General features: G+C 44.4%; 1 protein-coding gene across 11 annotated transcripts in view; it reads left to right on the top strand.

The window, feature by feature from the left end:
• Positions 1-26,183, top strand: part of RBM33 (RNA binding motif protein 33) — a 129,566-nt gene that overhangs the window by 40,257 nt on the left and 63,126 nt on the right. For 8 of the 11 annotated variants that reach the window (XM_045792239.2, XM_087860654.1, XM_087860653.1 and 5 more), the window contains exons 6-9: positions 2,253-2,369; positions 14,913-15,084; positions 20,193-20,401; positions 23,746-24,031. In XM_045792239.2, coding sequence (XP_045648195.1) covers positions 2,253-2,369; positions 14,913-15,084; positions 20,193-20,401; positions 23,746-24,031 — 784 coding nt within the window. The remainder of the gene's footprint in view (positions 1-2,252; positions 2,370-14,912; positions 15,085-20,192; positions 20,402-23,745; positions 24,032-26,183) is intronic. The other 3 variants (XM_045792235.2, XM_045792237.2, XM_045792236.2) reach the window with 3 other exon arrangements.

Genomic DNA, 26,183 nt, shown 5'->3' with positions numbered 1-26,183 from the left:
ATGGCCCCTGCCTTCTGTGAACTTAGAATTTGGTGAAATAGATCAGCGTGAAAAGCACTAGTGTGCCGCATAGGAGGTGTTTCTCACCGTGGCCTTCTGGCCTACTTTGTTGTCCAAGGAATTCTCATAGGTCGGGACCTTCCGTCCCTTGTGTTCCATTGTCAAGCTAGAGGTTACGTTCAGGCTCCTGGTTGTATAAAATCCAACTTTGTTATCTGACATCTGTGGTCTCAGAGTCCGGTATCCAGAAGAAAAACAGTGTGTCAGTTCAGTAGACTTACAGTACTTGCCCACGTCAAAATGAATTTTTTTTTCTGAATTAAAAAAAAAGCCTTAAACAGTTTTGCTTAGAATTTCTGAAAGTGTCCTGATATTTTCACAGGGAGCTGTAGACTTGAGAGGTGAGGCGAGTGACCCGCGAGCCGCGTCCGCTCGCCTCCGCACATCTGGCTTCATAGCCCTGGCCAGTCTTACTCTCTCCCCTGTTTGTTCCGGATCGTTGGTTTCTTCACAGTTCCCACGGTGGTGGAGTGTACCATTACCTGTTCTTTGGACGGAGGAGAGAGCTGGCCTCCAACTGACGCACCCTGCTCCGGCTCTGGGACGGGTGCACCATGAGGGAAGTAGTCAGGAGAGGATGAGCGAGCGCACGAGTCGATTGTGCCCCTGTGTATCCCAGGGGCGTCGTAGTTTGTGGGATGGTTTATCTCACTGTGCTTCGTGTCCTAGTTAGGAACTGTTAACGTGTCCTCTCAAGCTGGAACCCAGCTCGGTGACACCCGAGCATGAGCACGTTCTGTCCATTGGGGCTCACTCCTAAAATTGCGTGGACGGATTTTGCGTGTAACGGGGAATGGAGTCGTAAAGCCACAGAATTTTACAGTTGCAAGGGACACTTCTACATAGGAAGAAGCTGAGGTCCACATTTAAAAGTTGGTAGTAGAACTCCATTGTTCTTTCCTGTTACACTCAAAAGTAGGCCTTGGGTTTTGTGAATTTCGCCAGTCCTGTTCTTGAGAGCGAAATGGGAATTGATTTAAAAACTTGTAGTCTTGTATTAAGAGACGATTATCCCTTATTATTCGACAAAATATAAGAAAATTGTCAGGTGATGTATACTTTTAAGCACAATCTTTTCAGGGTTTTTAAAATTACCACAGATTGTGATTTCATAAAACATTGTTCTGTAAAAACAATTTCAGATTGGGTAGCAGATTTTTGTTTCTTGGGGAGGACCCAGTGGTATAGACTATTCTCCATTACATATTAACTGAAAATTTTGATTAGCATCGTCTGGCCTTATTTGAAATCCAACAGTTCTGCTAGTGAATTGTGGGTAGTGATAGTTTCTCTTTTTGATGTGATGGTTTCATCTGGAGAGTGAGATACAGTGAGTTCAGATAGCCTTGAGAGACATTTGTGGGACCTACGATAGTTTGTCACCTTGAGTACAGCTGGTTTCTTTGGGGGTTGTAGGTGTGGCTTCTGTGCCCCCCCCCCCCCCCCCGTACTTGCTCAGGTTCTGTACGTGCTCCGTCTTGGTTGCTTGTCTTGTAACCAACCACTGTTCATTTCAGCCAGTGCGGGGAGATGCTGGCAAGTTCAGCTCCCCCACGAAGGATCAGATGTTCTTATTACTGGATGGTATTATCTGTAGGAACCCTTCCTTCTCTTGAAGTTGTCTCTAGCCAGCTTGTCTGCTTCCTTCCATATGCCCTTCAAGGGATGTCTGCCTGCTGACATGCCCCTCACATTTCATACAAACCTGGAATCACCCTCTGATTCACGGGATGGGCTGATGGAGAAGCAGATTCTAACATGATTTTTAATAAAGCTCCTGTGTTGAATTGAATGGCTTATACTTTCATTGTCTTTTATTGCCGTAAAAATGGTGCACGTCGGGTGTGACTGCAGCTCCCTCCCTGCTGCTGAGCTGCACTGTGGGAGAACATTCTTTTGAGGATTGCTTTTCCTTAGTGCTAGTTGTAAGAAGAGCTATTTATCAGGGCGCTTGGGGGCTGAAGCAGAGCTGTGGCACTAACCTTAGCGATGGGGCCAGCATACTGCACTCCGTTCTCATTAACACAGGGGAGGCCACATTCGATGTGCGTGCTTCGTGCTTTCTGCTTCGTCGGGTAATTGCCATAGTCACATTTGCTAAAATAATGAAGCATGAGTCGTGAAGATGAAAAGTGCTTTCAAAAACCTGACGCTCTATGAGGAAGACTTATTTTCTCTTTAATGGCTGTTAGGATGAAGAATACTTGCAGGCTTGTGGGCAACAAGGGCTGCAAGAGCAGGAAGACTGTGTTGCTGAAGATGAATTAGATGAGATTACTGACCCCCAGGTTGCTCCTGAAACTGAAGAGGTATTTGTTCGTCTTTTAAAGAGTCCAAAATTTGGTGCTTTTTTTTTCTTCCAGATTTAAAATGAGCATTTTTTTTAAGCATTAGTGAAAAGTTACTGCATCTCTTCTTTCAACTATGAGGGCAGTAAAAAGCCTGAGCTTTCTAGAGTCTTTGGGCAATGAGTTCTGGTGAGCTGTGATTTCCACATAGCTGTTTGCCCTTTAAGTGTTAGAGTATTTTCAGTGTTTTATGGGGGCGTGGGTAGAAATCTTTTAAAAATGTGATGTATGTGTTAGTGCTTTGAAAGGAGTGCTGTAATCATGTTAAATTAGTTACCATTTGTTAGTTATGACCATTATTAAAAAAACACTTCCGGGTTCCTGTATTTAGGGCTGTCTTAGGTGTTGTTTTTTTTTTTTTTTTTTTTTTTTAAGGATTTTATTTACTTATGTGACAGAGAGACAGCCAGCGAGAGAGGGAACACAGCAGGGGGAGTGGGAGAGGAAGAAGCAGGCTCCCAGCGGAGAAGCCCGATGTGGGACTCGATCCGGGATCGCCGGGATCACGTCCTGAGCCGAAGGCAGACGCTCAACGACTGCGCTACCCAGGCGCCCCTAGGGCTGTCTTAGGTGTTAAAGAAACGAGGGTGGTTGAGAAGCTCGGCCCCTGTACTGAGGAACGTGCTGCTTAATGCAGGAGAGGGAAGACGTGTGGGCAAGTTTCTGTGATGTAAGCCTAGGAGAAGTGAAGCTTGCCCGCAGAGGCTCCAGTCCCTGCTTCGGGAGCTCACGGAGCGGCCCTCTAGTTGGGAGTGGGTCTTGGAGCGCATGGGGAAAGTGGGTGGGGGGGCGTTGAGGCTTTGTGGAAGAGGTGATCTGTGGGCTAGTCTGAAAAATAAATGTCGTTTGGATGAATAGAGGTGGTATGAGGCATAGAGTCCATTTTCCAACCTTAGAACTTGTCTGGTGGGCCAAGCATGTAAGCTGTAGTCATTCTATAGCCTTAGGATTTGTTGGTTTAAAAACGGTTTTTCCTTATTAATGTTCTTTTCCTCAGTAATTTCCTTTAAAAATCACGAAAAGCAGTATTCCAGTGGCGTAGGTCGTTTACTTGAGATACTTACGCCAGTGCTTTAGAAACTCAGTATACAGGTCATTTTGTTTACTCTTACTTTTCCCTGACACAGTGCTGTGACAGAGTGCGTCGACATACATGCTGTGGGCAGACACTTTCCAGGACAGATCCTTTCTCCTCCCTAATAAGCTAAATTTGATTTTTCTTTTTGTGCTTTCTGTCTCTTACTATATGAAATAATTTGAAACTTAGAGAAAAGATAGAAGAATAGTATGGAGAATTCTTTACCCAGATTCTCCAGTTGCAGAAGGAACCAGGATAAGGAACCAAGACAAAGCTGAAGAAGATGTTAAATTAGAGATGGTTCCCCTCCTTACGATTACTCTGTGCCGGCAGTAACGAGCCACTGTCCCAAGGAGCCGCTGCCCCGAGGTTCACTGAAACCAGAGTTGTGTGCAGGTTTGTCCTGTAGCGCTCCGCCTGGCCTGGGGCCTGGAGCACGTCTAGGTCATAGCTGTGAGAGGCTGATTCAGGCAGAAGGCATCTAAGGAAAACTCTTAAGAAGCTATGAGGGAGAGAAGGGGAAGGCGCAGATAGGGCGCTGCAGGGTTTGTTCCCAGTGGTGAATAGTTGAGAGGGAAACCTGTTAGTTCATGTCCTGCTTATTAGTGTGTGGGATTTTGAGTTTGGAAAATTAATTTCATTGATACTTGTCTGTAATTTATTCTTTTAGTATTTTAGGTAATAGTCTCTTTACCCTTTGATAATATTATTGTGTTTATAGGATACTTTAGAATGAGGAAAGGTCTAATGATCTCTGGAGATAAACTTTTTTGAGTGAAGCAGTCAAAGAAAATCAGGTGTTACCCTTGCTTAGGTGCCTTCTGGAAGTGCCTTCTGGGTCTGACTTGTAGATCTAGGTATTTCAGACTTTCGATTTCTGAACTGTATTCATTAAAATATTAAAGCAAAAGTGGTTTATTATTTAAAAAAATGTAATCTTGTCTTCCATTTTCAAGTATCTTCTGGAGAAAGAGATGTCTTTGGAGGAACATTAATGATCGGACCCAGCCTCAAAGGAAATGAACTCATAACATGTGTGTGTTAATATGACAGAGTATTGTAGACACACTTAGAAAGGATTGATCATTTGGGGAAAAGTTAGATCCCTCCCTTATACCTTGTACCAGTGCGGATCTCAGATTGATTGACTCTTGTGTAAAAAATAACCAGACATGACACTTGTGCACATGCACATACTTATACCAAACTGTCAGCAGATTAGAAGAAAATATTTTAATAATGGTGACCGACTGGCCTTAAGCTCACCTGCAAAACCGAAAACCCAGCAAATGTGAGAAGTTCATTTTTCATTAATGTCAAAAAATTCCAGAGGACGTTTCAGATCTGGTATAGGCCTCACCAGGTAGTCATGTACCCAGGCTTCTTCTGGACGTGGCTAGTAAGTTCTAGGGCTGCCTTTCTCAGCGTGGTCCACATCCAAACAGTGGATTGCAGGAGGACCACAGGGGACCATGCCACCCTTTGAACCCACGTCCCAGAGTTCTCATATAGCCCTATATAAACATCTCAGGAGTTAGGCCTTGGTCACATGGCCTGAACCTACAGCAGGGGAAACTGGTGAAGATAGTAGGTGACAATGTGTTCAGCCAAAATTGGGAGTTTTATTATTAAGGACATGATAGAAAATGAGGAAAAACGAGCACCAAGTTGTCTTGGTTATTACCATTCTACTACTTCTAGTAGTAAAGGAAAAGAGTGATTTGATCATCTCTTAAGTACCCCAAAACACCACAAAGAAGTTCAACAAATGACAAATTTGGGGAAATATTTACATGTGAGCCTAAGAGTTAATATATTTAGCGAAGTTAATATAATCGGTATATACAGATGAGCACTCCTGTAGAAAGAACGGTGAATAATATGAGAAAGTAATCCAAAAATAAGATAAGCAGATGACCATTAAGCATATAAAATATATTCAATAAAATAAATTAAAATTGGTAATTTTAACCTTTTTTAATACTGGCAAAAATCAGAATTATTGGTCAGATACAGTCTCTGTTGGGGGACCATTTTAGAGGTGTTAACTGCCCAGAGACTGTTTTCTGTGGGTCTCTCGTGTCTCTGCATATTTTGTGGGCAAAGCACGGACTGCCCCTTTATTCTCAGCTGTCTTTTCAAGCACACAGCCTTGAAAGATGGAGTATCTTCCTGTGGGACCTGGGGTAGGTATGCTTTCTCTTCCTTTTAACAGACTGGGGGTCCCTAAACTCAGAGTCTCTCCTGTAGCACAGCCCCGTTTGTTCACATGGCACACTGGGAATCAGCTCAGGGAGCCGGCCCCAAAATGCCACTGCTCTGGGTTAGAGTAATGCATCATCCTCAACTGTGAGCAGGGTCGAATGGCTTCTCACAGCCTCCATGAAACAGTGGCAAACTACCTCATCGCCTTGCGTGAAGGGGAAAATCTCACACTCTCCACTCATCTTGACAGGATCAAAAGCCTTAAGTCCTTTGACTCAATAATTCCACCTTGATAAAGTCATCCAGAAGAGTTCATCTAAGATGTATTCAAAGATACATGCTCCAGTTAATTCGTTTGCAGCCTGGAGTATAAATGGAACCAATGTAGATTTTTCTAGAAGGTTAAGTGAAGGATGCTCTAGCTCTCTGTCGGGCATGTAGTGTAAGAGGAAGATAGTACAGTTCCTCCCCTAAGTTCCCTGTAACCTTGCACGTCTGGATGTTTGTGTCACTCTGCACATCTGTGTGGATACAGACAAAAACGATGACCGGGATTACCTCTAGATGGTGGGATTATTTGATACTTCGTACCCCAAATATTTTAAAAATATTTTTGCTATGAGAAGAATAACTTTTATAAATGGGAAACAGAAGATGGTTAAGATTTTGACCCTGGAATAAGGCAAAGAATGGGATTGCACTTGTGAACTCCTGTGACTTCTAGCTGCTAAGTCTCGCATGAAACATCCGAAAGGTGGTTTTCAGTATGAGTCTTTTTATAGAGCAGAAGGTAAACTCTCCTCCAGATTGATTAGTTTCTCTTTTTTTAATGCCATCTGTGAGGAGGTATAGTATTTGCTTTTTTCTTTTGAGCTGTATGTCCCATCATTTAATTTTAAATTTAGTATTTGAAAGTATTTTTAAAAAGTCACTGTTACACTTTCTTATCCTTCTGTCTCTTTATGGTTGGTTGACGTTTGCCTTGTTTATGTTGCTTGAAATATTTTAAAATATTTTTAATGCATTTGTATTTTTTTTTAAAGATTTTATTTATTTATTTGACAGAGAGGCAGCGAGAGAGGGAACACAAGCAGGGGGAGTGGAAGAGGGAGAAGCAGGCTTCCTGCTGAGCAGGGAGCCCATGCGGGGATCGATCCAAGGACCCTGGGATCATGACTGGAGCCGAAGGCAGATGCTTAACGACTGAGCCACCCAGGCACCCCTGCATTTGTATTTTGTATATTTAATGTATTTGTATTTGTAACAGGGTTTTAAATATCTTTACTTTCCTATCTTTCTGTCCTTGATGGTTGCTTTAAGTTTACCTTGTTTATGTGGCTTGTTTTGTATCGACTGAGAATTCTTTGTAATGTGCTTTGCTCTCTGGACTTTTTTGATCATCCTTCTTGGAGGCGAGTAATGTGCTGGTCTTGCCCCTACCAACAAATATGTGGGGCTTGTTTGCTTTCTTATAGTAGAATCACTGAATGTCAGGCAGCCTAAAATACCATTATTGAGAAGTGTGCATTTTATTGTTTCAGGTGTTGAAAAGTAGGTGCCACGTGCTGTTTTAGTACCTTGTGGTAGGTTTTCCTTTGGAGAGCTGCTGTTCCATCTTTTTTAGAAGTCAGACTAGAGTCCTTAAGGAGTAACGGTTTTAGTCTTCCACAGTGCCTGTGTTTGGATATCTTTCTAGCCTTTTCATCCGTTTTCTGAAGTGTCTGCAGGGTGTTGATGAACCAGCCGCTGGCACCCCTGCAGCGTCTGAGGTGGGGGGGCCGCAGGGTGCGCGTAGAGCCGAGGGAGGAGGGAGGACGCGCGGTGCGCGGTGGGGTCCTGCACACGGCCTCGGTCCGGGAGCGCCTTGAAGTACCTGTTAGCGTCTGCACGATGCAGCCGAGGAGGCCTTTCAGTTGGAAAGCCTGCTCGAGGGGACTCCGCTTCATTAGTGATCTTGCTTGGTTAGAACAAAGACTCTCTGTACTCGCCGCGGATGAGAAGGACGTGAGTATGAAGATGCCCAGGGCCATTTGTGCTTGTCGTCGTCACCCGTGGTTTAAACAGGCTTGCTGCGTGAGATGCTTTCTTCATGTAGAGGGAGAGTAGTGAGAGACGTGTCAAGAAATCTGTGCACTGTTGAAAATATTTACTTTCTAAATTGTGGGCCATTTACGGTCCGTGGTAGGCAGCGATCTGAAGTGTGCAGTTCAGTGTTTGGACCCGAGTGTGTGTGCAAGTCAGCATGCTTCCTCTGCTTGGAAGCGGTTCTGTGGCCCCAGAATGTTCCCTCTTCTTTCTTGTCCGCCCTGACTCCTCAGAGGCAGACAGTGTTCTTACTTGTCCCCTTAAATTAGTCTTTCCTGCTCTAGGACTTCATAGATGTACTCAGGTAGTACAATTATTACTCTGTGTCTGACTTTTTTTGTTCAGCATGTTTTTGAGACTCATACAAGTAGTTGTGTATGTCGGTAGTTCATTCCGTTCCAGGGGTGTACCGTGTGTGTGTTCATTCTCCTGATAATAGATATTTGGGTTTCTTTTTTTTTTTCTTCTTTCCTTTCCTTTTCTCTTTTCTCTTCTTTTCTTTCTTTCTTTCCTTTTCTTTTTTTTTTTTTTTATTAAAAATCTTTATTAGTGGGTGCCTGGGTGGCTCAGTTGGTGACACGTCTCCCTTCAGCTCAGGTCATGTTGTCAGGGTCCTGGGATCCAACCCTGCATTGGGCTCCCTGCTCAGGGAGGAGCCTGCTTCTCCCTCTGCCTGACTCTCTCCCTGCTTGTGCTCTTTCTCTCTCTCTCTCTTTCTAGCAAATAAATAAATAAAATATTTTTTAAAAAGATATTTGAGAGAGAGAGAGAGAGAGAGAGAGCGGGCACAGGCAGGGGCAGAGGGAGAGAGGGAAGCAGATTCCCCGCTGAGCAGGGAGCCCGTCGTGGGATTCAGTCGCAGGGCCCTGAGATCATGACCTGAGCTAAAGGCAGATGCTTAACCGACTGAGCCACGTAGGTGCCCAGGTTTCCTTTTTTTCTAAAGTCATGAATAAAGTAACTATAAAGATTATTTTACATATCTTTTCGTGGATGTATCTTTTTGTTTTCCTAGTACGAATGGAGTTACTAGAGACAGTAGAAGTTAATTCTATAAGAAACCACCAAATGGTTTCCCAGAGTGGTTGTATCATTTTGTACTCCCCGTAGTCCTGCCTGAGAGTCTCCATTCTCCATCACTTGATAGTGTCAGTCGTTTCTGTGTAGTCCTTTGACTTGGTGTGTCATTATGGTTTTAGTGTGTGTTCCATTGATGACTAACGATATTGAGCACCATTCCATGTGCTGATTTCCCTTCTAGATCTTCCTTGTGTCCATTTTTAGTCTTAAAAAATTGTGGGTTCTTTTTAATCTTTGTCTGTCTATGCTGTACATAGTGTACAGACACCACGTAGAGAATATATATTGTCTGTGTAGTCTCTGCATAGAACATATATCTGTATATGTATCTATATCTACTGTGTGTTCTGGATAGATTGTTTAAAAATTTATTTGTTTGTTTGAGAGTGTGCACAAGAGGGAAAGGGAGAGAGAATCTGAAGCCGACTCCCCACTGAGCACAGAGCCCGACACTGGACTCGATCCCACAATCACAAGATCGTGACCTGATCCGAAACCAAGAGTCGGATGCTTAATTGACTTAGCCACCCAGGTGCCCCTAGATAGACAGATAGATGTTTATATGTATAGTGAATATTTTCTCTGAGCCTGTGGTTTCTGTTTTAATTTTCTTAAAGGTATCTTTTCATGAGCAGAAAATTTTGATTTGATGAAGACCAGGTATTCTTGTGACCCAAGAAATCTTTGCGTACTCCAGAGTTGCAAAGATATTAGCCTGTGTTTTCTTCTGGAAGCTTTGTGGTATTAGCTGTTTGTAGTTTAGGTCTATGATCTATCTCAACTAATAATATTTATGTGTTTGTGTGTGAGTTTCACTTTTTTCTGTATGTTTATATGATTGTTGCACTATTATTTGTTTTAAAATCTTCCTTTCCCATTGAATTGCCTTAGTGCTTGTGTTGGGAATTAATTGACCATTTTAAGTTTGGGTCTCTTTCTGGAACCTCTTTTGTTCCCTTGCTAATATTACGCTGTCTTGATTACTGTGGCATGAAAGCAGGTAGTATAAATCGATCAGTTTTGTCTTTCTTTTCAAGATTGTTTTGGCTATCCTAGGTCCTTTGAATTTCCATATAAATTCTGTAACTGACTTGCCAATATCTACCAAAAATCTGATTGGGATTTTGATAGAGAACGCATTATTATCTTTCCGTCACGCTGGGGGAAAGCTAATGCCTTAGTAGTCCTGTTGCCTGTAATAAACACCCTCTAATTCTTCATTTCCTACCTGTGCTTTTATGTCTTTTACCTCTGTGAAAGACTAGAAATACTGAAGGCATTCATTCTTACCTGGTTCTCTATGGTAGGGGAAGTGCTCAGTGTTTCACCAGGTAAGTAATAGGAGCTCACTGGAGGTTTGTGTTCGTTTGATCAGATGGAAGCTCTTTTCTCTATCTAGTTTGTTGAGATTTTTTTTAAAAATGAGAAATGGTGTTGAATTTTGTCAGTGCTTTTTTTGCATCTTTTGAGATACTCCTGTGGCTTTTATCCTTTCTTTTATTTATGTGAATTAAACTGGCTTTTTAAAAACTATTAACTATACTCCAGACTTTATTTCCCTTAAACAAGACATTTTTTATGTCTTCTTACTGTTCTGGGATCCAGTCCAGGGGCCCACACTGTTGTGTCTTCTCTGGTCTGTGCCAGTTTGTCAGTCTTCGCCTGCGTTTCACAGCCGTGCCAGTCTAGGGGTATATCCTATAGCATGTCTTCCAGTCTGGGCTTGTCTGATCCTTTCCTCGTGATCACACTGGGGTTATGGTTTTTTGGAAGGAATGCCACGGAGGCTCGGTGCCCTTCTCATCCATCATACCACTGGGTGTACAAGACCTCCCTGGCAATGTTAGTCTTGATCATGTGGTCATGTCCTGTTTGCCAGTTACAGGTAGTAGGTCTGTGAAGTATGGTCTTTCCTTTTCCTATTCCTTAGAAGCAAGTCCCTAGTAATTTGCCCTTAAAGCAAGGGGAGAAGGACTGGAGTTCCACCTCTGGAAGAGGGTTTGGGGACAGTGCTATCTACATATATTTGGAATTTTTCTCTAAGATTTGTTAAATTGATTTTTTTGAATCTTAAATCGGCCTTGTGCTTCTGGCTAAACCTCACTTGGTTGTGATATATTTTCCTTTTTATATTTTGCTGGATGCCATGTGCTTTTGTTTTTTAAAGGAATTTTGTGTCTGTATTTATGAAGAATATTGGTCTGTAATTTTCTTAGAATTTTTTTGCAATTTGCTCTATCTTTACAACTTATAAATTTTCACTATTTTTTAGAAAAGATTAATTTTGGAGAGAGAGGGGCAGGAGAGAGTGTGTGTGTATGTGTGTGTGAGAGCAAGCAGAGGGGAGGGGGCGAGGGAGAAGGAGAGAGAGAATCTCAGGCACATTCCCTGCCATGTGCGGAGCCTGATGCAGGGCTTAATTTCAGGACCCTGAGATCATGACTTGGGCAGAAATCAAGAGTCGGATGCTTGATAGACAGAGGCACCCAGGTGCCCCTAAATGTTCACTATTGGCAGAATTAGTATTTGTATCTGATTTGTATTTCATGGTATAATAAAGAACTATTCTCTGTTAAATATCCTGTAAGCAATTAAAAACTTTTGGGAAGTTTTTTGAAACTGGTCTCTATGCCCTCCGCCGACACCCCCCCCCCCCCCCCCCGCCGTCAGAGAACTACCTGTTTTTTCCCCTCGAGTTTGGGAAAGAATATTGAATTTTCTTTTAAAACACTGAGATCAAAGGTTCATTTCAGAATTATCTGGAGAACTTGAAAGTATATGCAGGTCTGCGTCTTGCTTCCCCTTAGACTTTGTAATTCTTTATGTATACTTTTAACCCTTGAGCAACGCTGGGGTTAGGGACACTGGTGCTCGCTCAGTTGAAAATCTGTGTGTAGCTTTTAACTCCCCCAGAGCTTAACTACTAATAGCTTATTGTTGATCAGGAGCCTTACTGGGAACAGAAATAGTCGGTTAACACCTGTTTGGTATATGTATTATATACTGTATTCTTCCAATAAAGTAAGCTAGAGGAAAGATGTTATTAAGAAAATCATAAAGAAAATACATTTACAGCACTGTATTTATCCCCCCCAAAAAATCACATATAAGTGGGCCTGTGCATTTCCAACCTGTGTAGGGTCAACTGTGTGTGGTAAGATTTTGATAGAGTTGTCTATTTTTAAGGAACTTTCGTAATGGTTTTCATGTGTACCCTCTGTTAAGAATTCCAATTACATCTTTCAGGTTTTCAAGATAATTAAGTACTTAAAAATCAAGCCGTTGAGTATTTTTGGCAAAGCCTAATAATGAGATCACAGATATACACACATATTTAACTTCTTACACAATGGAATCTTAGGATAATTTGATTGTTATGTCATTGACACTGCCTTTCATTGGAGTTTTACTTGTGAATAGAATACTAGTTAAAAACTGTGGAGAAAGTCAGCAGTTTGGCAGATAGGTTATTTGATTCTGTAAATCATATGGCCGAAAGAGATGCCTTTTTTTTTTTTTTGAGCCCAGTGTTTGGAATCAGAGGTAGGAACCAGTGCCTGACGGCATGGGTCTGGCTCAGAGAAGGTTGTCTAGTAGTAAGTAGGCTGCAGTCGAGGCAGGCGAGACTAGGCCCCGCTCCAGTGTAGTCCTTCATGTAGTGCAAGGCTTAACTGGCCTCTGAGACTTAGACAAGAAGCTTGCATTCCAGGAATTCCATTGCTCAGAAAACTACCTTATGCTGTCCTTTTGCAGTCCTGCCTTCCCTCCATTTCTAACCACTGGAACTGGTATGATGGTTCTCTCTCGGAGAATGTCCTGTGAGTGGACTCGTTGCAGTGTATCGCGATTGGCTTCTCTCATCCCGCGTGGCTTTTGTGATTTCATCCCACGTGTGTATCAATAGCTCATTCCTTGTTACTGCTCACAAGCATTGGGTAGATACGATTTATGTATCCATTCCCTTACTATTGATCCAGTTTTGGTGATCCAAAAGAGAGCAGTAAGTATTTTCCTACAGGTTTTTTACATGAATGTAAATGATCATTTCTCTTGGGTAAATATCTAGGAATGCGATCGTTGGATCATAGACTTGATTTATTTGTTTTTGGTGGCTTGTAGCATTTGTTTCAAAGAAACAATTTTCAACTCGTCCTCTTTAGATTTCTTAGATGGCGATTTGGATGCAAAATAAGCTTTATTAATTTCAGTCTTTCATGTTTTATGTAAAACTTGTTTGGAAAGTCTTTGAACTGAAATTACTGTTAATGGTTGAATTAGAAATGACCATTGTAGGAAGTAGAATATTTGCTTCATTGGTAGCCATTTCTTTTCTCCTCTGTGGTCTTGCTACTCAAAATGTGTGGTCTTTGGACCAGCATGTTAGGTTCACCTGGAGCTTGTTAGAAATGCAGAGTCCCAGGCCCCACCATGGACCTGTAGAATCACAGTCTGTATTTTAACAGGATTCCCAGTGATGGGAATGAACATTAAATTTGAGAAGCACTGCTCTGGAGAATTAGGGAAGTAGGGAAGAGTACTTTGTAAATGAGTTTACCTTTGTTTGATTTGAGTGTAGTACAGCGCAAACCTAGCTGGGTCCATCATATGTTACTCATTTTGGTTTCAGATATTCAGTAAGACAGAAATAACGATCTCAAACCAACAAAATGCCAAGACTTTGGTACTTTAAAATTCCGTGGTATACTAAATGTCAGAATACTGAAAGGTGGTTGTATCACAGTCATTAGGCTTAAAATCTAGTTTACATTCATTATTTTATCTTCAGGCATTTGAACTCCTGAAGATGTTAGAGACTTGAAGTATTTATAGCAATGAGTATGCATTTGTAGTTTATCTTTTTGCACAGAAAATGTCGGGAAAAGAATACAAAACAATTGTATCTTTGGTTTATGTTAAATTGTTTCTTGGGTATTTTCTGTTAAGAGTAAAGGATATTTAAAATTAATGAATCACGAAAATAAAGGGGCAAATTCTGTTTTCTTTACGTTTACAAAAAGTATTGAAGTGAACCTGGCACTCGTAAGCCCCTGTCTTATCTCACAGGAGGCCACTAAGACCTAGTACAAGGGGAAAAGTGGTCAGTGTCAAAGGGAACATGTAGAGTAAGAATTGTTGATGAAGAAATTACTTTTACTTGGGACTAGATTAGACAGTATTTTTGCAGGAATGCTGACATAATAAAATAAAAGATAAAAGCTGGTTTTAGTGTGACTGAAAAAAAAAAAAAAGTTTTTCTGTCGCAGTATTCTGAGCCAGAGGCAGTGATGCACGAACTCTGGACAGTGGAATAAAGTAGAGGGTAAGAGTGAGTGAGGAAAGATTTTGGAGTCTGAAGAAACCAACCAACCAACCTAACAGCAGGTTTGGGGTGCGTGCCTAGAGTAAAAATCATGGTAGATGAGGTCAGGAGTTACTGGAAGTGCTGAGCCTGTGTGACAGGAAGGAGTATGCTCTCATCGAATCTGAGTTACAGAACTCATGGAACTCCAGTGTTAGTTTAATGAATATATTGAGTTTTGCTGGAATCTGGATCAGACTTGAGGCCAGCAGGGACTTTTTGAAATTTTCGTTTCTTGGGCCCCCTGGCTGGCTCAGTAGGTAGAGCATATGACCCTTGATCTCAAGGTTGTGAGTTCGAGCCCCAAGTTGGGCATGGAGCCTACTTTTTAAAAAAATTTTAAAAATAGAAAAAAAAATTTATGTGTCCTCTCTCAGAAGTATATGTAACAATAGTATATATTGTATATTAATTACAAGTAGGAATTGAACTTTTTTTTAACTTTTTTTAAATGTTTGAGGTTATTTGTTCCTGGAATCAGTTTAGTGTTCTACATGGCCTTGTCATGGAACATTTTACAGTATCTTTACATCTTAAACATAAAGAATCTTTGTATGTATAAACTTCATATTTATATATATAAATCTTATATTTATATATATAAATTTCATATTTATATATAAAATCATGCTTTAGTATTTAATTCAAAAGAATGGGAACTCAGTCTCCCTTTTTGTTTTGTATGTCTGCCTTGTAGGGAGGTATGGAAACTTTGGAACTACAGAAGGACATAAAAGAAGAATCAGATGAAGAAGATGATGATGATGAAGAGTCTGGACGATTACGTTTCAAAACTGAAAGGAAAGAAGGAACAATTATTAGGCTCTCAGATGTAACTAGAGAGAGAAGGAACATTCCAGAAACTTTGGGTAACTTTTTTTACCTGTCTCCCATCCTTCTTCACTCCCATTTCAACTTCCTCCATAGTGCTGTTATGATTGATGAAATCGGTAGAAGCAGCTCGACTTTGTAGATTATTGTGCGTGCCATCCAGAGTGGATGGTGTGTGAAGTTAGAGCTGAGTTACGGTGCTGTAAAAGTCGTTCTATAAATTCTATAAAAATGACTGTCTTCTGGATTAAAAATGTTTGAATAAAGTATTTGATTGCTCATTTTTTTAAATAGCTTTTTCTTTTGGAGTCGATGGCCTAGACCTATGCTTCGTGCACACCGTGCAGGTCCTGGCTGGCTCTGGGAAGGTGGTGTGGGCGTGGTGCAGGGCCATTTGACCCCTCTGGAGGGCTGATTCTGGACCAGACTATTTGTATTTTGTACCTGTTAGTGTCATTACAACCATCTTTTTTCTGTGTTCTTTTTCTGGATGTCATTTCCTCTCCATGTTTTATGAGATAAGGTGACTTGTTTATAGACCTAATCAATTGAACATCATTCTGAGCAAACCCTGCTTTTAGATACCTGCGGCAGGCTGTTGCTGGTCGGCAGAGAGCCTTTTTCACTATTCACCCTACCCTACCCCCAGTGGTTCCTTTTTCCAGGGTCCTTTGCCAAGAATATTACAGTGGTTCTCAAATTTGAGTGAGCAACAGAATCACCTAGAAGGCTTATTAAAACACAGATTCCGGAACCCACTCCCTGCTCTTCTGATTCGGTAGGTTTAGGGTGGTACCCAAGGAAGTTGCATTTCTGATGAGTTGCCAGGTGATGCTGCTGCTCTGCCCGGGAACCTGTACTTTAAGAACCACTGGGGTGTTGTACTGTGTTCTAGGGAGGGTGGAAGGACACAGGGTTTACCCGCTTTCGGATCTTGGTCAAGATAAAAATCAAGAAACTAACCGTCAGTCACTACGTTGATTACTTCTTAAACCATTATTTATAGCCCTTTTCATTTGGAAACATGCGCACGTATCTGTAAGTGGCAGATGTAAATTCTCCATGAGGAAGCCAATCTCCCAGTGTAGACAGATTAACAATAGTGAGCCAGTTTTACCATGTTACTCGACTAATTTATTAGACTCCTGGCAGTCTCTGCCCTCTGATTTCCTCCTCCTCTAGCTTTTGACCCAAGAATTCCCTGGACTTTTTTCAAATTATGCTGTAAAGTTGCCAGTTGGTCTGAAGCAGGACAACCTAAGTTTCTAAGAAAGTGGATCTGAAGTTGGCCTTGGGTAAAAGGAGGATGGGGAAAAAAACCCACAAAAGTTGTTTTTCAGCCGGAGGAATTGGTAACATTACATACGGGAGCAGACATCTCAGGCTTGGGCTGGAGAAAGATGAACAAGGGAGAGTGAGTGCCCCGGCTGAACAACGGAGGGTATCGGGCAGCATCTTATTCGAGAGGTGGGTTGGGGCTGGGGGTGAATTCATCACTTTTGTGCAGTTTTGTAGTGGCTGTGACATTGTCACATAAGTTGGGGACTTGATGTATCAGATTATAACTGGGATAGTTATAGGTTCTAAGGATGTGAAATCACTTGGCAAACACCGAGAAGGGCCTTTCCCGTCTATAGCCAGCTCCCTATAGGCCAGCATGGAGATCACTTTCCCCTGAGCCTCGACACCGCCCTCCTCCGTCTGTCCTCAGCCGGGGTCATCTCTCTCTGTGCATTGTAGCTGCCCCAGGCACTGACAGCACATCTTGAGGCGTCCATCCTGCTTTTGTTCATCATCTGTGTTGCTTTCATTCCTACATCTCAGGACCTTTGCCTCATTTTGCCTTTCTCAGGGTCATTTGTACCTCCTGAGAGAAGAGGTTGGAAGGGGTTAGTGGTAGGCAAGCTGGAGCCTTTAAATACAGGGGGAGAGAGTCTGGAGTCCTCAGAGGCAGAGGGGCTGTAAGCATAAACAGTTTGAGACATTCTTTTAAACATTAAGAAATGAGGTTTAAATCCGTTTGTGGCCAGGTAATAGGGCAAGTGGAAATGGGGCTTAAATGTGTCTTTCTCTATTCCATATGCGTGAGCCCTGACATAAGCAAGCTTAGTGTTTGAAACACGAGTTTTCTAGTAACTCAGAGTTAGACTTATTCCCAGTACAAAAAGGATTTTTCTGTCCATTTACAGATTGGTTTCCTAAAACAGTGCACGCTATTACCCTGATCTCCCCCCCCAACAGAAGGTTAGTTTTACATATAAGAAAATACTGATTGAGAAAGAAAAGCTGCTACAGTATTTGGTAAACTAGAAATCTGCATAAGCTTTACCCATCAGTTTATTTGTGTGCTCCTGGTGATAGAGATATTAGTTTCAGGTTCTGTATAGAAATACTTAACATTTATTTGACTGTATAAAGCTGTTTACCCACTCTTTGTAATGGGATTAAAATGTCTTGCTACCAGAGTCCATTTGTTGTCTCTTATGTATGTATTTCTTGACAAATGATGTCTTTTAACATTTTGAATACAAATAAAAATGATTTTGTGGTATCATCGATTAATGTTGAGAACCTTCCACTCTTTGAAAAGGAAACTGGACTCACGCTCTGGCGTCCCCCGTCCTGACCCATTGGTCTGCGTGTGGGTCGTGAGTTCCCTTCAGAACCTGTGAGGGGCTGGGTCTCTCTTAGTGGTTCTCGCATTTAGATCGGGGACACCGTCCTTCAGTGGGGAGACCATGGATTCGTATATGGCTATAGAACCTGACACATAGTTGCTGATGTGTATTTTGAATTCACGTAGAATTTTGGGCTTTCACGTAGGTTAAGATCTTAAGTAAGGAGCTCAAGCCAGCATTCTGGGAACTAAGCCTTTCAGCGAATGTGACTTTTCTCAGTTTCCCGGAGGGTGGTGCACAACCACATGCTTAGCAGATAGATTCGCTCGTTTTCTACGAAGGATGCCGTGGGGTCTAAGGACTTAACTCTCTTGTGGAACCCAGCTGAGAAGGGTTTCTAGAACTGATGTGTGTAAGGGAGTGATGTATTTTGAATGGAAATGTCAAAAGCCATCTCTGAAAAGTAGGTGTCCGTGACTGGTTTTCCTAAAGTCTCAGCACAGAAGTTCAGAGCTGCTGGTTCTTTGGCCCTAGGAGGCAGACCTGAGATTCTCTTTGAGGGCAGTACACACAGTACCCGAAAGACAACATTCATGTTAGTTAGGCCTTTTTTATCCATTAGTCTATGAGTAGGCATCTAGATTTTGCAATATTCTAAATTTTATTGGCACATGTAATACATTAAATTGTATTTTATTGTTTTAGCCTAAAGAACATTCTTATCATGTCCACATAATGTCCTCTTGAAATAATATCCTTAGTTAATTTTGTTCAAGGCGAAGGATCTGTGGGAAGAATATTTTCATCTAGTAATAAACAGTTCAAGATTGGTAGTGCTGGCAGTAGGATCCTGGCTTCAGTTTACACAGCGGTCCTTGTATTACAAGCAAGGTTTTTTTTACAAATTCCTTGATCCGAATTCTCTTGTAAAAAAAAAAATTCAGACTATCATTTGTTATTTTTATTTTGCCAAATAAGCTGTGTATTTTATAAATGTTTATTCATTGTGCATTAGTCCAACTGTTATAAAAATTAGTTGTATGCAAATGTTTTTCTTAAGCACATTTTAGAAAAGGACAATACAGTGTAAAACTTTGTTTCATTGAGCCATATCTCTCTACTTTAGAATATGGACATAGTTCAGAAAACACGTAAGAGGAAATTAACATTTCAGTTGAAGTTACAAATGTAATTTCCATCCTGTCATATTTTGGTGACCTTTTGTGACAGCTTGTCTCAATTGGAGGAAAGCATTTTTACTTGCTGATTAAAGATGTCATTTGAAACCATTTTATTACAGGGGATAGTGAAATTAATCTTGACACTTAGAACCACTAGAAAAATAATTGCTGATTCACTGCATAAAATGTGTATGTGAACCAATCATGTAGTCAAGATTAGAGTAAAAGTCTGTGCTTGTTACGAAGAGATTAAATTTTCTCTTGAATGGGGTCTAGATTTATTTGAAGGGGAGGGGAATACCATAGAAACAATATCAAGAAAATGAAATGTGGCTTAGAGATTTTGGAGAGTTTGGAGATGATTATGGAATCCAAGGTAGGAGATGAACTGGTAATGTTTAAAATTTGCCCTTCACTGTAGAAGAAGGTATAAGAATGCCTCTTGGGATTCAGTGAAACCTTTAGAAGGTATACATTTGTTAATGTAAGATACCACAGTTCAGATAATATTTTAAAGTAAAGGAACTGTATATGAGTAAGTCAGCTTTTCCCTTTTAGGGATTTAGAATAATGTGCCAACTGAAGCCTTGTAGGGCCAGAGTCTGTGTGTTTTGTGTCCTTAAAGCATTGGTCAGAGAGGTGAGCATCTCCTGGGTGTCCCACAAGCATTTGCATTAATGAGTTTTTTCTTCTGTGACTTTGCTCTCATCAGATACAGCTTCCATATCGGACCGCATGGATAGAAGTCTTTTTTTCGCAGAGTAAAGATCTTTTTTGATCTGCAATGATAATGAGTTTTCCATTGTATGAAATAGATTTCAGAGTGTTTTCATTAATAGTTTCGTTTACATCAGAACAAGCAGGAATGTGTTTTACCTCTTCATTTGGAGTCTGCGTGCCGCTGTGCACCCGCACTACTTGTACTGGTCTCACTGAGGTCGTTGTGCTGGCGTGGGCCTGGCCGAGCCCGCTCCTCCCTGGTGCCACCCGCCGGCAGTGAGGAGGGGATCGCAGCGGCTTGAGGGCTGTGTGAAGTCGGGTCCTGGCCCCTTCCTTTTAGCTTCCTCTGTACGTTTTTGTGGTCTCAAGTGAAAATTCTGTGTGTGGCTCCTGTACCTCACTACGTGGTACCTGGGAGGGTCATGTCTTCATTTAACAGGTGTCGCTAACAGGCTGTGGGTGTCTCTGGCTGGGCCCTGCTTGCTGTCGCTAGTCTAGTTATCTCCCCGGGGGTGAGGCACTTGCTCTTTTAGGATGTCTTGTCATGTATGTCTTCCCCGTTTTCTGCCTGTAAATCTGGTTTAGGCTATTTGAAGATATCTAACATATATGCATCTTTTCAAATAGAGCTTTCAGCAGAAGCCAAAGCTGCGTTGCTTGAATTCGAAGAAAGAGAGCGACAGCATAAGCAGGGGCGCTATGGTTCGAGGCGGGGAGGAAGGAGAGGAGGCTCTGTGGTGTGTCGCGGAATGGGAGACCAGAGGAGAGAGAACAGCGAGCGTGCAAGAATAAAAGATCACAGACCTGCCCTGCTTCCGACGCAGCCTCCTGGCGTGGTAATGTTTAGTTTTATTGTGATAGTCCAAGACTTTAGAACAAACGAAAGTGTGCCGTTGTGGGTTTCATACTTGGTGTATATCTCCTAATGTGAAATTAAGGTTTAATAGTGGGAATAATGGAGAAAGTTTCTTTAAAATATGATCTCATCTATGGTCTTATTAATTCAGTCCTCCTGGTATTCACGTAGTAAAAGGAGAATTCTGTTCGCAGCTCCTTATGGAGAAAGAAGTAACAAGAGGCTTATGTCCTCAAGTGACAAGAACCGCAGAGGAGCCTGGCTTCCGCCCTCTCCCTGCTCGTAGAGGGCTGCTGCTCCTGAGTACCCGTGCTCAAAAAGGTGGCTGTGGTACACGTAGAATGGAGGCGGTATTGTTTATTTCATCAAATAGTTTTTCCTTTATACACTTTACCAGAGGCTTCTCCTTAAGTATAGCAGTTTCTTGTAGAGTAACTGTCCTATCCTGTCCATGATCATGTACTTGGAATTTCAGCTCAGTTTGCATTTCAAAGATGAGATAATCGCAGAAGCAAAGCAAGGAATTATGGTGATTTTTATGTTCTTTTGGTTAGCTTTAGGATTTTCTGGCTTTTTCCTTCAGAAGTCAGTCTTGAAGGACAAACTTATTTAATACGAATATGCCTTCCACTTTGTCTACCACATGTCCTCCTACCTTTTTATCTGAATTTAGGGGAAAGTCACACTTTGCCTCTTTGAAGAAATGGTCAATGTTAGGATGCATTCACTTGTGAAATAACAAGGTAGAAGAGGTGCCTTACTATTTCAGCATGAGAATTCCAATTTTGAAGTAAAGGAAGGAGAGAGAAGTTGGTGGGTTAATGACAGTGTAGAGAAGTTGATGATGTTAATAACTGCTATTTGTTCGTACAACTGTTTTGATCTTAAGCTTCTGACATAGCAAAAAGGCTGGACCGTCTTCCCTGTTCTGTACCCTCACCCCCAGCCTCACCTTGCCATGTACTGAAGAGCCAGTTTGGTTATGTTGGCCTCTTTGGAAGAGAGGGGGGCAACCACACACGGCGACCTGTTTTTGTGTAATTGTATTTCTGTGATCCTGGAAAGGTAGCTTTTCTTATCCACAAAGAGAGGAGGCGTGCCCAGCCAGCCTCCCTCAAGAGAGGCTGGGCTGAGAGGAACTGTGAGTCCCTCAACATTGTTAGCCAAGTGGAAGATGGCCTGGCCGCCCCGCCGGGGGTGTGGTGTCTCCAGAATTCTCATGACCGAGGTGGGCTCTGCACCTCACTGCGAACTGGGGATAAGCCTGTGGCGTGACCTGTTCGGCCTCGTGGTGCTCTGGGCTATAAGCTCTATGCCCACCTTTGTTAGCCATGGTGTTTTAAAGTTTCACTTTATCGGGAGGACCAAAGCTGTCAGAGATGAACTTAACCTCGCTCCCACCTTTGTCCTCAGACCACAAACGCCCTCGATCCTGGTTACTCCCCACCCCAGAGCTGTCTGTCTTCTTGACTCTCCAGAGTTCTGGGAAGAATATTCTTTCTCATGTCCTTACATCAGTGCATTTTCTCCTAGGTTGGTCACTTGCCGCCTGGACTCCCCTCCCTTCACTTCTTCCTGAGGGTGCTCTCAGAATCGCTGCCTCCCCTGGGCCAGTCCTTCCTGCTGCGTTCTGGCGCTTCGGGCGTCCGAGTGAGCTTCTGCACCCTGAGCCTCTCCTACGTAGGCCTGGGCTCTGCTGTCCTTCCTTTCCCTCCTTTAGCTGCCTTCTTGTCAGCCCTCCTTTTGGTCAGAGCTCTTGCTGGGCGGCATCACCTTCCTGCCACTGGCCCTCTCTGTGCAAGTCTGAGTCTCCAGCCCTCACTTCTTGCCAGCTCCGAGTTCCCCGTGTGCTTTCTAGCTGCGCTGTGCCTCTCTACCCAGGCGTCTCACGGCCCCTTGACTCACTTGTTTCATACACGGGATTTCCTGAAGACGCCTTTGTGCTCTTGAGTGGATGACCCTGCAGTGTGTTCACCATCGGTTCAATTCCGATCGGACTCAGGTGACCCTCTGTCCATGGTGATAGGACAGGATCCCTAACTGTCCTGTGCAGAGGTGCACGTTTCACCTGCCATGAGTTAGAAGAGGGAACACGAGGGATTCTTGGAGCGTGGATAGCCGCGGATGTAGCCTGGCACTGGAATCTCTGGAAAAGTCTTCCCTGAGACCAAGGTCAAAGAGTTTGGTTTCAGAATTCTCCTTGTTTCTCTGAAATGTCTCTTTCCCTATTGCTCTTCATCCATCCTTGGCTGTTTCTTCCATTCAGCTCTTGCCATGGCCTGCTGAGTGGTCTGTCTCCCTCGCTGTGAACTCCGTCCACCACGTCACCGTCCGTAGTTCCTCATATGCGCGGTGTGTGCGGGAGCGACGGGTCCCTCCCTCAGCGGTGGAGTTTGGAAGCCTCCGTCTGTTGGCACTCTCGCAGGGAAGGCAGCTTGCTGCGTGAGACCGCACCAGCTGTGCTGAGGAGCGTGGCCACGAGCAGGACTTGGGGAGTCAGGTGGTGTGCGGTCCACCTGCAGCTCTTCCACTTACCAGCTTCCTGATTCGTAAAAGCAGGGCCTTCACGAGGACCCCCTTCCACGCATTGTCAGGGGGAAGCCAGTTACTCTGTACTCGGACCTTGCAATAGGTGCTTACGACACGGGGTAGCCCCATGCTCGGCAGTCGCCGTGCTTGTGGCCACTTCCCTGCCCTCGGGACTGTTGTCTGACGGGACCGCACCAGGACCCCTGACTGCTTCGAGTGTCTGTTCTCACACCCTTGCCCCCGTGCGTCTTCTGCCTCCATGGCTGTGGCCACACTGCTCTGCGGCTTTCCCCAGCAGGTGTGTGTCTGCCCTTTCCGTCCTTTCTCCCACCCCCTCCTGGGAGCTAGGCAGGCCTCACGTCTGGTGCGGTTGATTGTGCACATCCCCATCTTTCTTCCCCGGTGTTTCTGGCAGAGGAGGAGCAGGACTGGCTCCAAGGAGGCCGAGGGCAGCTTGGGCTCTGCCCGCAGCGCCAGCGCTTGGTTCGCTCCGGGGGGTTTTATTGGCTGAACTGAAATTTTTTTAACTTTTGGGATCTATGTGAGTTATTTTGAGGCTGCAGTTTTCCCTCTTTGCCCGGAGCTGATTCACACTGTGAGGCCGCGGTGCTGGCCGGGAACAGCAGCGCAGCGTACTGGTCCCGCTGCGTTCGTGCAGGTTGTCGCTGTGCACGGACTTCTCAGCCGCCGCTCTTCCTGTTGAGCCGGTGTAAATCTGTGAGGCCTTAGGCTTCCGCTACTCTCCCTCTAAGTGTTGATTTCTGTAAACTTGTCTTTGTTTTTGCTGGTTTTCAGACGCACTCTCCAAGATTAATTCCTCCTCCGCAGCCTCAGCCGCCACCGCCACCGCCGCCGCCGCCGCCGCAGCAGCCCATCCGGAGTCTGTTCCAGCAGCAACAGCTGCAGCCTCTGCTCCCCCTGCAGCACCCGCACCACGCCTCGCCCCCCCAGGGAGTGCATCTGCCGCCCCAGATTGAGGCCCCGAGGGTGATGATGACCCCTCCCCCCGTGACCCCGCAGCAGCCCAAGAACATACACATAAACCCCCACTTCAAAGGGGCGGTGGTGACGCCCGTGCAAGGTACGTGTGTCTTCTGTCGTACAGCCGCAGGCTGCGGTGGCCAGGCCGTTGTCACGAGCAAGTCTGTAAGGGCAACCTGGCGTCTTTGCACAGCCCCCCCCTGCCCTGTGTCAGCTTGACGGGCCAACTCATTTGCTTAAGAATTTGTACCTCTTATTCTATAATGTGGTGGGGAGCACTGAGCAACTTCTGAATTTCAGGGGCAGCAGAGGTCATTGTGGAAATGCCCGAGTTCGTACCCTTCATGAATTCTCTAGTGGGAATGTGTGCGCAGTGAGTGCCTGCCCCTCGGTATGCTCTGGTGGTTATTTTAAGTGAATAACCTGCAGTGTTGTTACTACAGACACATGTTGCTGCAGCTAGGAAGCCACTTCTGAGCAGGGGCTGTGGAGCATATCTTCATGCATCTGTTCAGCACACACTGAGATACTTGTCTATCTCTGGCATTTGAGATACATTGCTGAAAAACAGTACAGAAAGTTTTCTGCAGTGGTGATCTTGCTTTCTAGCGCACAGAGGCAGGCAGTGAGCGAGGAATATCACAGTTAGAATGTGTGCAGCACGTCCGTGGACAGAGAGCAGAGCAAGGGCCTGGGGTCGGCTGTGTAACTTGGGACATGAGGGTAGGATTCATTGCAGAGGTCAGAGTTGAAGGGGGTTGGGGAGCCAGTAATGTCACTGTTTCAGGGGATAATATTCCAGGCAGAGGGGTCAGCAAGAGAGGGTGAGACCATGCCTTGAGTGTTCCAGAAACCGAAAAGAGATGCCATGACATAAGTGGAGTAAGAACAGAAAAGAACCATGTCATGTAAGACCTCAAGCCCTTCTAAGAGCCATGGCTTTTCTTCTGAGCAAAATGGACTGTGACTGGAGGAATTTAAGCAGGGGAGTGATGTGATCTGGTGTTTGTCTTAAAAGGGTCGTTCTTGCTGCCCTGTTGGGAGTGGGCTGTAGGGGTAAGGTTGGAAGCCGGCGTCCAGCCAGGGGAAGATGACACTAATCCGGATAACACATGACAGTGGCTCAGATTGGGACGGTGGCAGTGATGGTGGAAAGCCGTCAGTTGCTAGATAGAGCTGAGGACAGAGCCAGCCGGTGGTGGACCAGATGGGTGTGCGGGAGGGAGAAGGCGGACGTGAGGCCAGGGGGTCTGAGCGTCTGAAGGATGGATGTGCCACCACGTGTGGTGGGGCAGAGTACGTGTTGAGGGGGGAGGCCCCAAGTTCTGTTCCGGGTGTTCTGCGTCTTAGGTGCTAACGAGACCTGCAGGTGGAGGTGTCTGGTATAGAGGTAGTAAGCGTTCGGACGAGGGGGTCTAGGCGCAAGCACAAGTTGCAGGGTGGTTGTCACGCAGGCAGGTCGAGAGGCCCAGAGGAAGGAAGTTGAAGTGTGGGGAGAGCCCGAGGCCTGGAACCTGGACGGCCAGGTCTTGGATGTGGCTGCAGAGGGATAGAGGACAGTAGTCGGGGACCCGGGTCTGGGAAGCATGGTCTCTGTGAAGACCAGAGACTGGGCTGGAGACAGTGGTAGGACAGGAGCTGAACTCTGGGAGACAGAGCTGCAATTGGGCCAGTAGACAGACAGCAGCCGGAGGTAGGTGTGACACATCAGATGATGTGAGCGCCAGAGCTGGGGTCTGAAACAGCACTGACAGCCCTGAGGGACCCCACCCCACCTACAGAGCTGGCAGGGAGGAAAACAGCCCCATCTTTGGGAGCGTTGGGTTTCTCTTTGAGCGAGAAGGACGTGGCTGAGGCCCCCATGGGCTCTGCTGACACTGAACTTGGAATCCCAAAGTTGCAGAAGTTGGGGAGAAGCCCGAGATGGGACTTGAAGTGTGGGAGGAGGCCGGTGGCCTGGAGGCACTCTGAAATCGTGCTGTGCCCTTGGAGCCATGTCAGTGATGGTGACAGTGGCAGGCTGACCTTGGGTGTGTTGTGATGGGAGACCGCTCCTGTGTCAGACACCTGGGAAGCAGAGTCAGTGCAGGTCCCCGACCCCCTGACAGTCTCCGCCTGTCCCCACCTTATACTGGAATCTCTTGCTGGTCTCCTCTGCCGGGGCTCTGGGCTCCCGAGGCAAGCAGGACGGCGGCTGCACTTCCCTGCCGCCGTCCCTGTGCCTGGCACACAGCCTGTGTTTCCTGCAGCAG

Source organism: Ursus americanus, chromosome 3, assembly GCF_024610735.1.
Source record: "Ursus americanus isolate L20-20 chromosome 3, mUrsAme1.1.p, whole genome shotgun sequence".
Classification (NCBI taxonomy): Eukaryota; Metazoa; Chordata; class Mammalia; order Carnivora; family Ursidae; genus Ursus; species Ursus americanus.
This window is presented reverse-complemented; position numbering and strand designations above follow the sequence as displayed.